The 12,122-nt window shown below is 40.8% G+C and overlaps 2 protein-coding genes across 2 annotated transcripts; one reads left to right on the forward strand and one right to left on the reverse strand.

Annotated features, from left to right (window-relative positions):
* Positions 1-1,799: 1,799 nt before the first annotated feature.
* On the reverse strand, positions 1,800-4,636 carry LOC127176447 (uncharacterized). The gene is made up of 3 exons (XM_051128132.1): positions 3,997-4,636; positions 3,517-3,702; positions 1,800-2,726 (listed from the first exon to the last, which is right to left on the reverse strand). Exons 1-3 carry the CDS (start codon positions 4,427-4,429, stop codon positions 2,389-2,391), a joined length of 957 nt encoding a protein of 318 aa, XP_050984089.1. The 5' UTR covers positions 4,430-4,636; the 3' UTR covers positions 1,800-2,388.
* Positions 4,637-5,540: 904 nt separating this feature from the next.
* tmem129 (transmembrane protein 129, E3 ubiquitin protein ligase) lies at positions 5,541-11,633 on the forward strand. The gene is made up of 4 exons (XM_051128131.1): positions 5,541-5,993; positions 9,554-10,028; positions 10,109-10,268; positions 10,430-11,633. The coding sequence occupies exons 1-4, from the start codon at positions 5,789-5,791 to the stop codon at positions 10,676-10,678; spliced, it is 1,089 nt and encodes a 362-aa protein (XP_050984088.1). The 5' UTR covers positions 5,541-5,788; the 3' UTR covers positions 10,679-11,633.
* Positions 11,634-12,122: the final 489 nt, after the last annotated feature.

Below are 12,122 nucleotides of genomic sequence, written 5' to 3' on the forward strand. Positions count from 1 at the left end.
ACAAAGACAAAGATTTTTCATTCTGATGGCACTGATATGTTCATTGACATAAATACTTACTTTTGATAGATGTACTAAAGATTTTGAGTAAGTTACAGGCTTTTGCAGGCAATCCATTGTGTTGTGCTGTTTGTATGAATTGTTTTGAGAAATGCACATATTTCTTTGCAAATGTTAAGGATGATTTGAGAAATGCACCGAAGTGACTGAGAAAAACTGTAAATAATAAACATCTTACAGTAAAGACATCTAATAAATGTCTATCTGACACCTGATAGGAAATGTCCTAGAAGTACTGCAGATAAGCGAACACTAAAAAATACATCTTGCAGATGTAAATGCAGACGTCGAATAGTATATCTCAGTGATATATGTGTGCTATCAGAGATACATCACAACTGTAATGTGTGTGTGTTTTTTGTTTGTTTTTTTGTCAGACCACTAGTGAAAGTGTAACTGTGAATCCTATCCAGTCTATTTCAATCAATATCTCACACACAGTAATGTGTAAATTTGTACTTTCGAAAATATATCGCATACACAAGAAATGCAGCCTTCTGCATTTCAATACAGTTATTAACTAACTACAAACTATTGCCATAGTTCATCCTGATGGCACTGATATGTTCATTGACATAAATACTTACTTTTGATAGATGAACTAAAGATTTTGAGTAAGTTACAGGCTTTTGCAGGCAATCCATTGTGTTGTGCTGTTTGTACAAATTGTTTTGAGAAATGCACATACTTTTTTGCAAATATTAAGGATGATTTGAGAAATGCACCAAAGCGACTGAGAAAAACGGTAATACATTAATTAAGAAATAAAGTAAGAAAGAAACAAATAATAATAGATATGATTGAATATAACAGAATTAATATTGCATTTTTGTCACACATGAATGCTGCTACAAAAGGCAGAATTCACCAAAAAAAAAAAAAAGAAAAAAAGTAGTATCTAAAAAAAGTATCTAATAAATATTTGGGTGAACTGTCTCTTTAAAAGGGTCAAGTAGATTACGTTTGTTTGTGGGGAATGCGCCTCCCGATCTACATATATTCGTCTGTGTTCATGCGAATCATTCATGATCCAGCTTCACTTACAGCAGAAGTGAGTATAAGGGTTTTTTTTAATGAATATTTGCGATCGCCTTTCCTAATAATGTGCTAGTTAGCAAGTTTAGCGGCTAAACGCGGCTAAAGTAAACAGGCTCGTCACTCCACAGAGAGAAGAGAGGGGCGGGACGAGCAGAGCTCATTTGCATTTAAAGCAGCCTCGACCAGAATGAGATGTTTTTTGCTGATTTTGACAAGGTTAAAAGGGTGTTGTGTTACACAACCGTTGAGAATTTTTAACCAAAGTATATTATAGACTTTTCATTAAGACCCTAAAGAATCATATCAACTTGTGGAAAATGGGCATCCGATGACTCCTTTAACAACATTTGTGAATGTAATTCCTAATTTATGCAAGACACTGATGTTTGTCTGTTTTATCAAGCTCTTATTGAATTAGTTTGAAAATTGACTTTTGATTAATTTTTAAATGAATCAGAACTAAATATATTTAAGGAGAAGAAAATGTTGTCCTTTCATGGCAAGTTCTTTTTATTAAGAAATAATAACAGCTCATTTTGCTTCACCTAACGTTTCTTCCACTGCCTTCGAATGTTTTTTTCTTTCTTTTCTTTTTCCTCATCTTTCTATTGTGTCAGTACTTTTTATATTTGTATTCTTTTTTCCTTTGAATAGGGCAAACTTATGTTTGTCATCTGTTTTTGTGTTTGTCATTTATTGTTTTTTTTTCATGAACAATGATGTCTGAGATGTATTACACACAAAACACTTTATTTTAAAGTGTACTTACTATTATACTAACAATAAATTATTTATAATTACTTGCAAGTAACCCTAAGTCAAACGCTAATCCTAACCCCATGTAGTTAATGGATGTACAATTGCACTGTAACAAGGACACCTGCAAATAAAGTGTAACTTTTCTTATGGCCTCAAAATAAGAATGTTACTATGTACCCAGCAATTGAAATATATTTTATATTGGTGTTTATTTAAAAAATAGATATGGCTCATGAGAACATATTTGACAAACACAGCATGTCATGGCTCCTGATAAATCACATTACACACAGACTCACATCTGAATTCACAACTAAACATGTGATGAATCTATGTGATACACACAAATAAACGGTTAAAAAAACACAAGCTAATATGTCTACCAACACCTACCGGTGTTAAACGGGTGCTGGACTGATACTATCACTAGTTTTAACAAACCAGTCCAGGGCCGCTGGTCAGGACGTATATGTCGGGTGTTGAAGACTCTGAGTGTCAGTGAGGGCTGCTGAGAGTCTCAGCGTGTGCGATTCAGGATTCAGTCCCGCTCGATGACGACTGCTGCTCCGCAGTGCTGACGCCAGTCCGTGTGCTGAGGACGTCCAGGGCCGTATGCGTGGTCTGGGGATCGGCACTGGGATGGGACGGGGGCAGGAGGCTTCTCAAGCCTGCGAAGAGCTGGTTGACCAAGGCCTCCATGGATCGGGTGTGTTCGGCGAGCACTCGGGCGATCAGACGCTCCTCTCGCACGTGACTCTGCTCCAGCTGACGCTCCAGCCACGCGTTCTGCGACTGCTGCAGCCTTTCCAGAAAGCCCTGATACTGACTGTGCAACGCAGCGCAACACGGCCTTCTGCGCTTCAACACGCCTGACAAAACAACAGAACGACTGCTATGAGCCACACGCTATCTGGACACTTCATGTGAACAGACAGGTGCACATTGTCGATATCGTTTTATTATTTAAAAAATAAAAATGCTGAAAATGTGCTCATGCTCAGGTCATCCAACATGTAGAGAAGTTTGTTTCTTCAGGGGAACAGATTTGGAGAAATTTCACCAATGGATCCTCTGCAGTGAATGGGTGCCGTCAGAATGAGAGTCCAAACAGCTGATAAAAACATCACAATAATCCACAAGACACCGCTCCAGTCCATCAGTTCACATCTTGAGAAGACAAAAGCTGAAACAAAACCAGCATTAAGACGTTTTTAACTCAAATACGAGTCCATAGTGTATAATAAGGCTTCCTCTGGTGAAAAAGTGGTCTGGTCTGAATCAGGAGAGAAATCTGCACAGATCAAGCACCGTTTACGAGCCAAAACAGCTCTAAACAAATATGTGGCGGAGAGATGGACTTCTTCCACTGGAGGAAGTGTCATTATGGATTCTTACTGATGGATTTGTTTCAGCTTTTGTCTTCTCAAGATGTGAACTGACGGACTGGAGTGGTGTGGATTACTTGTGGATTATTGTGATGTTTTTATCAGACTCTCATTCTGACGGCACCCATTCGCCGCAGAGGATCCATTGCTGACACGGTGATGGAATGACACATTTCTGCACATCTGGTGAAGAAACAAACTCCTCCTGATCTTGATCTTGGACGGCCTGAGGGTGAGGTCATTTCCAGCTGTTGTTCATGTTTAGGGGTAAGACCTGGAGCAGTGCTGTGCTGGGTGGATGTGCTGCTGTGGGTGGAGATGAAGGGTTGGGTGGGTGTGGAGCTCTCCGTGGACGTCGTGGAGCTCTCGTGTGACGCTTGTGTGAGGATCAGGGGCTCATTCTCCGTTTTCACTGACTGGATTTCCTGAATTCCACCTTCCACATCATCCACTCCATTATCTTTAACAGACAAACACATCAGAAGGTTAGAAATACACTGTACGGCTACTTTAAGTGCATTGTGTTTTTTTTTTTTTTTTTTTTTTTTGAGATCAAATGATTTTAACTGGTCTTGTGTGCTATATGAATCAAATCTTCTTTTGCCTATATTAAAAGAATGCTGGCCAGCCAGATTCTGTTATAATAAAAACTTTCTAAGAAAAAAATAAATCTATAAAATAAATAAATAATATTACAATTCAACTGTTTTTAGTACATCTACTAAGTTACATGCACTAAAGGTGCGCCACTCACCAGCATCATCATCTTCCGCATCTTCCGCATCTTCAGCATCCTCGAAGGTGAAGCACTTGCTGTCGGACAGAGGCGATCCGTCTTTGAGATCGATGTCAGCTCCGCTTTGGTTTGTCATGACAACCAGAGGTCTGTGTCCAAAGATTTCCTCCATCGTGTCAAAGTGTTTAAATGCCGCATTAGAGCTGCCGTTGTTCTGTTTCTTGGCCTTATAATAAATGGACTTGAGCGTCTTCCAGCGGTGTTTGACCTGATCACATGAACGCGCAAAGCCTGCCTCCTTGTGTCTGGCGCACACCTTCCTGAAGATCAGGCTGTTGCGGTGCTTCCGGCCGTCTCTGTAGCGATCGATGTTCATCTCCTTTAAAGTTTGCAGAAGGAAATCTGTCTCCTCCTCGCTCCAGAAATGTGTGCTTCTTCGACTGCTTGACATCTCCGCCTGGATCTCACACAAGCCACGAGCACTTTGATACAAGTGAATATTCCGTTATAAATCATAAGGTGTTCAGAATAAGGCGTTGGGATGAGACAAAATCCAGACTAACGCCGTTTGTTCGATTCGGATTTTAGTAATGGAAGGAACGGAAAACTGGCAGCGCGTTTAGGAACACAGCCAATCACAAAACTGCGTCCCGCCCCCAGGCTGCCGAGCGCCGCGCTCTAATTGGTCGTGCGCTGTGGGGTCGCAGCCTCATGGGTTGGGGCGGCTGTCAGTCAATGTCCGGCCCACCCCTCTCACGGCAATCGGATTATAGCGCTCACATGACGCATGTGTAATCCAGACAAAAACATGAGAAATATCACCCAGTACAGTGAGGGGGTAATGCTCATAACTCTTATGCATAATAACAATTAATAAAAGCGAATGCACGGCTAAATTACTTTTGGCTTTTATCAGTATTACTTACTTTTTTGTCCATTCATTTAGATATAAGTATGAACCATTGTTTAGTACAAGGGATATCAGTTATTCTTCTGACCCATATACTTCTCACCCAGAGTTTATTTTCTGATTTATTATATGATAAACTCGGGCTGACCTCGTTTCTCAGTGAACACTTTATTACGCTTTAATCATTATATTTCTCTTTTTGTGTACTTACAAATAAATATTGGGATATATCCTATTATCTTTATTTTATATCCCCGTCCAGTGACCTCCCGCAGTATATATATATGTATATATATATATATATATATATATATATATATATATATATATATATATATATAAATATATATAAATTAAATGCTTAACAAACACATTTAGATATGAATCAAGACATCAGAGACATGACAACATAAGACCAGAAAAAACAGGGGTTATACAACTTACATTAAGGCACAACACAAGCAAAGGAACAAACAATTAAAAGGAGAGAGACGGCGAAGATATTATTTTCAGTTAGCTTGAACTTTTCAGAAAACATAATTGTACGTTGTTATCAGTGCATTAAGAGAATCAATGAAAAGAAGAAATTCAGCCATTAAGCTTCAAAAAAAAAAAAAAAAAAAAAGTCCTGCAGTCCAGTGGCAGGTGTGTGATGGTGATCATCAGCGCGTCGTCGCTGTGCTTTTATTTTGAAAGCGTCGCTGCCACGTCCACTGCTGTCATTTAACAGCGCCAAACATCGCGTTTGCTGTACCGGACCGTTGTGTAGCCACTCGCGAACACGGTTTCATTGTTTATAAACGTGTGTTCGACAGGAATGATGAAGTAACACTCGAGCGAATCTGTCGTGTGTGTTGTAGATGAAGTTGTGTCCCGCTTCACGCGCGTGTTGATGTAAACATGGATCGGCCGGACGCCACGTTCACGCTGGCGTATATGGTGTTCGCGCTGTGTTTTGTTTTCACGCCGAACGAGTTCCGAACGGCCGGTTTCACGGTGCAGCACCTGTTCTCGGAGTGGCTGGGCAGCGAAGACATCAGCTTCATCCAGCACCACATCCGGAGGAGCACACTCACCCTGCTGCTGCACTGCTGCCTGCCGCTCGGTACCACACACACACACACAGACAGACAGACAGACAGACAGACAGACAGACAGACAGACACGGACAGACACACACACACACACACACACACACAGACAGACAGACACACACACACACAGAGTGTCGGACAACACGTGACCTGTGCAGGGGTCTAGCAGAACTTGAAGTACACGCAACAGCTGCTGTGTTTACACACTAAAGTTCCCCAGACAGACAAACCCGACTGTAGTGCGCTATATTGTTGTCACGTGACCGCATCACGTGCAAATCGGTCAACCGTAGATGATTCTCTATACTTACTGTACACAGTGTAGCACACCCGACATTACGTCTTTAGTACGCACGATTAAGGTTGACTCGCTGCAGTATGCAAACCTCAGCTGTCTGTCATTTGTGACACTGGTTCACAAAACCAGTCAAAAGGGTCAATTTTTTGACAGTGAGATTTATACAAGCTGAATAAATAAGATTTCCATTGATGTGTGATTTGTTAGGATAGAACGATATTTAAAAAAAAAAAAAAAATCTGGAATCTAAGGGTGCAAAAAAAAAAAAAAAAAATCGAAATATTGAGAAAATCGCCTTTAAAGTTGTCAAACTAAAGTTCTTAGTAATGCCATGTACTAATCAAATTAAGTTTTGATACACAGTACTGTGCAAAAGTTTTAGGCCACTAGTATTTTCACCAGCTAAAAAATGGTTTAAAGTTATTTCTGTCTTTTGCTGTAGTTTGTCAGTAGGAAACATCAGTTTACATTTCCAAACATTCTGTTTGCCATTAATTGTAATAATCCAGTGAGATTTTTGTTTGCACAAGGAGTCTGACAACAGCCAGTGCTCCACACTGATCTGATCTCACCATCATCCAGTCTGTCTCTGGAATGACATGAAGAAACAAAAACTGAGACAGACTAAATCAAAGCTACAAAGCGATCTGAAAAACTCTGCACGAGTGCACATAGGGCAAAAGCTGCTTTAAAAGCAAAGGATGGTCACATCTAATGCTGATTTATTTTAGTTAATAGAAGTTCATTGATAAAGAAAATCTATTTATGACATTGTTTTTGACAGCATCCTCATGTTATGTGCCTAACTGCCTAAAAATGTTAACAGTACTGTAGCTTTGTAGGTGGAGGTCTCTTAAAGCATCTTGGAGAAGTTGCCACAGTTCTTCTGGATTTAGTCTGTCTCCGTTTTTGCTGTTTCTTAAGACAGACTGAAGATTGAATGATGGAGAGATCAGATCTATGTTTGCACAAGGAGTCTGACAACAGCCTGTGCTCCACACAAAAATCTCACTGGATTATTATAATTAATGGCAAAATGAATGTTTGGAAATGTAATCTGATATTTCCTACTGACAAACTACAGCAACAGACCGACTTTAACTGACTTTAAACCATTTTCAGCTGATGAAAATACTAGTGGCCTGAGACTTTTGCACAGTACTGTATTTACGGTAGGCAGTTTACAAAATATCTTAATGGAACATGGTCTTTACTTAATCTCTAATGATTTTTGGCATAAAAGAAAAATCAATCATTTTGCCCCATACAGTGTATTGTTGGCTATTGCTACAGATATACCCGTGATACTTACGACTGGTTTTGTGACCCAGGGTCATATTTATTATCTGTAGATGCCATACTGTTATAAATAATAACATGATTTTAAGCTGCGTTGTTTTGCACAATTATTGTGCTAGAAATATTGCCAAGTAAGTCAAATATATTCTCTGAACACATGAATCTTTAACTTCTAATCATGCTGTTCATTTTGCTCCTGCATTCATTGAGGTCAACTCTGTTTGAACTACTGATTACAGTTGATTTGTTTTATCAGTTTATCCTATCTACTAGTTGCAAAGTTTAATCATTAAACACTATGTTGATGTGACAAAGAAATATGTTTCCTTGGTGCTGAATTTGTCAACTTTATGACAAACTGTCACTACACATTCTGATTAACTGCTATTTAATCATTAATTTGCTTCTTAATACTCTGCCGTTTGCACAGTGGTTATTTCAAAAGAAGAAGAAATAAGTCTAAAAATGTTGTTATTATTATTATTGTTAGGGGTTCAAGCGTGTATCACTGAAACCCTGTTGTAATTGTTAGAACGATCACGGATCAGTGATCTCCACATAAAACTGATCATGCAGACCACACCGTAAGTCATAGAGACTTGAAACTCGGAGGGATGGTAGTACTCGCACCGTCCAAAACGTGACCGAGGCTCACCCCAATCGGCCTGACGGGGCGCTACAGCGATCGAAAGTACGGAATCGCTCATAACTCCTAAAGTGTCAGTCACAGGCTCAAGTGTCTGATGTTGTTGGAATCCGTGGCTCACACCGGACAAAAAACACTCCTTAGATTCGTTCGTGAGCCTGGTGAAATTTTCGGGTATTTTTGCAAAAGTTTGCGAACTAGGATTAGATTTTTTCATCAGAACCAAACCAGTGCAGAAAGATTTTCTGGAGAGTGATTATCAATATTATCAAAAAAGTTGAACTTTCAACTCACCGTGGCGGAGGAACGCCAAAAAGGCAGGGACACTATTAGTAAAATGAGATATCTTCGCTAAAAACAGCTGTGCACGGTCTTGGTCCAAAGTGCCAAAAGTGTCTATGGGGACATCTGCATATCTTAAAAAAAAACATTGGCTGATAAAGTTTGAGCACCTATTAGCCCCAAAGGTCTGAGAAATTTGAAAGAAATCGACCACTGGGGGGCGGTATCACATTTTTTGAGGGCGTAAACAATTGTACATTGCAAAGTTTTCTGCACACACATGCAATATTCGTATTGTTCAACAGACCTCCTCGTTCTTTGCCTCTAGAACCACTGCTGTCAATCAAACAAAAGATGTGAAAAACCTACTTTTGCAAACTGGTCCTAGGTTTTTCTCTCCGTCTGGGAAAAACTCTAGGTCAATAATTATCAAAAACATGTTGAAATTTACCCTTTGGGAAGTAATAATGGGGTCCTTTAGAGAAGGGGTCTGTCCAAATGCACCCTAAGTCAGGGGTGCCCAACCCTGTTCCTGGAGATCGACCTTCCTGCAGAGTTTAGTTCCAACCCTGATCAAACACACCTGTCTGTAATGATCAAGGGCTCCTTCAGATCCTAATTAGCTGGTTCAGGTGTGTTTGATCAGAGTTGGAGCTGAACTCTGCAGGAAGGTCGATCTCCAGGACCAGGGCTGAGCACCCCTGCCCTAAAGCCTAAATGAAACAGCTGGTGCTATAACAGTCATAGATGTTATAAAAACATCATATTTCTATGGTGAATCACCTGAATTTGACAAAAAAATGCCTCCTATTGATTTGGGGTGTTTACGGGCTTGCTAAATAGGATACGATGTCTTTTCCCTTGAACCCCTGTAATCACTGCTTGCAGCTATATTTAATATCATCATTATTACTATTGAATTAATACATTACATATATTTTTTGCATATATTTGTAATGTGATCATGTGTTTCCCTCACATGAACGCACAGTCTTTCTCCGTGCAGCGTTCACTGTGTGATGCACATGTGTTTATCTGTGTTTCAGGATACTACATAGGAATGTGTTTCGCTGCTCCAGAGCAGAATCTGATGTACGTTCATCAGGCGAGTCAGGGGTGGCAGATGTACTTCGGCTTTTCTCTGGCCGTCCAGCTGGTGAGTTGTGCGCTGGCGTTCTACTGGTCCAGACGCGGCTGGGCGAATCACCCCATCTGTAGGGCTCTCGGCGCGCACGCGTTACCGCAGTCCAGCTGGAGAGCCGTGGCCTCCTCCATCAACACAGAGTTTCGGCGCATCGATAAATTTGCTTCGGGCTGTCCGAGCGCGAGAGTGATCGTCACCGACACCTGGGTGATGAAGGTCAGCACGTACTCGCTGCACGTGGCCCTGCACCAGGACTGTCATCTGACCGTCACGGACTCCAGACAGCACAGCCTGTCGCCCGAGCTCAACGCGCCGGTGCAGATCCTCACCATCACCGTAGCCAGCATCAACCCCAGAGTCCAGCCCTTCGACATCAGGTGCGGTCACACGCTGGAGTTGTGCGCGCCTCCTGTCGTGACCTTCGTGACTAACCGGTGTTGCTGTGCTTCTCTCGCAGGCTGAAATCCACCGAGTACGTGGAGCTGCAGGAGAAACTGCACGCGCCCATCAGGAACGCCGCCAATGTGGTCATCCATCTGACGATGAGCGAGCTCTTCCTGGAGACCTTCAAGACGTACGTGAGGATGAATGCGGTTTACAAGTGTCCGAGTGGACAGGTGAGCGCTGAAACCGTCGTGAAACACTTCAGAAAAGAACATTAGGTTTATAAAAGGAACATTTTATGAACCACGCACAGCATTTGAAATAGCTTGAGCGTGTTGATGTTGAACTGAATCGTAACGTGTTTAACGCTGTCGTGTTTGCTGTTTGCCGTCAGGAGCTGGAGCCGTGTATCGGCTGTATGCAGGCCAGCGCCAGCGTGAAGCTGCTGCGTCTGTGTCAGGCCGACGGTGAGGGTGAATGTCAGCAGTGCTACTGCCGGCCCATGTGGTGTCTCACCTGTATGGGTAAATGGTTTGCCAGTCGACAGGACCAGCAGCAGCCGGAGACGTGGCTGAGCAGCAGGGTCCCGTGTCCCACCTGCAGGGCCAAGTTCTGCATTTTAGATGTTTGCTCCGTTGAATGAGGAGATCAGTCTGAAGCTGGTGTTTCTCAGCACGTCTGTGTGCTTTCAAAACCTCTGTGCCTCTCAAACTACAAACATGACAGAAAATGAAGCCCATCGAGATCTTGTACAGGACATATTTCACCCCAAACTGAGCGGAAACAAATTATATTTTGCTTAAGCTTATGAAACTACTGTATCACATTTGATTTGAATTACTGAAGCTCTGAATGATCAAAATTTGCTGTTTCACTCAATCTACTCCATGCCTTCTGTCTCTGATTGATAGTTTTGAGTTTTTAATTAAGTCAAAGCTCATTTAGTCTGATTGCGCAATCGTCCACCTTCAGCTGGTACTTCACGTGTCTTTTTGCTGTCAAGTCTTGACTGATTTTTATCAAGTAAACGTCTGAATGACTGTAGTCACGTTTCCAGATGAACACTTACTGAACTGAAGCAGCTCGGCTTTACTTGATTCTCCATGAATCATTTTGTAGGAAAATCAGTAAGTCTCAAATCTGATCATCAGGATCTTTTAAGGAATGTTTGTTTCCAGAAGCTTTACTTTCACTGTTCCTCAGTGGACGAATGATCTTCCCAAGCCTCCAAAACATCGCGCATCTTTTGAGGAACGTTTATTTGTTCATCTCTCAATCAGCATTGAATTGCATTGCATATTACTGGAGATCTGATATTTAGATCATTTTATGTCAGTATTCTGCTATACTGTTATAAAGATCCCACTGATTTACATTACAAACATCAGAATTTCGTTATATAAATATCAGCATCTGCACCAAATTGCATATTTTTGCTCCGTTTCAGTCTCTGAATAAAATTGAGCTGTTTTTTTTTCAAAAACCCAATGGAGCAAATAGGATATTCAACAAAAACACATTATGCAAACTTTTCTTTGTTTATCTTTTTCTAGGGATGTGAAAATTCAATAAACTGTTCCATAAAAAAAGTTTATTTGTTTATTTTACAGTGTTTCTTTTGGGGGGTTGTCATGACAATAATGTGGCAATGCACAAAAGAAACAGCAGACAGTAACCATTGACAAAAAAAAAAAAAACACTATGGAAGTTAGTGAGGACCAGAAATTGTGTGATAAACATTTAGGATGGTTTCTGTGTAACGTTTTATAAACGAGGCCCCAAATGTTTGAATTTTTCCAAACCTGCATGAGTTTCTCATGAAAAATGTTAATCTTACGATCTTGTCTCAAATCTGCATAGGTATGATTCATAGAATGAACGAAAGAACAGAAAACACACCTGCACCTCTCGTTCAGATGTGAAATCTATGCAAATGATCCTGAAACTGAATGGTTTCAGCTCTCTGCCTTTTAAATGACTCCTAATTAATGTCATTAACATATAAAAGATCATCAGTCATCATCCAAATCCTTTAATTAAGAACAGCTTACACTTCCAAAAACCTGCAGTACTCTAACAAGAAAAAG

Source organism: Labeo rohita, chromosome 14 (assembly GCF_022985175.1).
Source record: "Labeo rohita strain BAU-BD-2019 chromosome 14, IGBB_LRoh.1.0, whole genome shotgun sequence".
Classification (NCBI taxonomy): domain Eukaryota; kingdom Metazoa; phylum Chordata; class Actinopteri; order Cypriniformes; family Cyprinidae; genus Labeo; species Labeo rohita.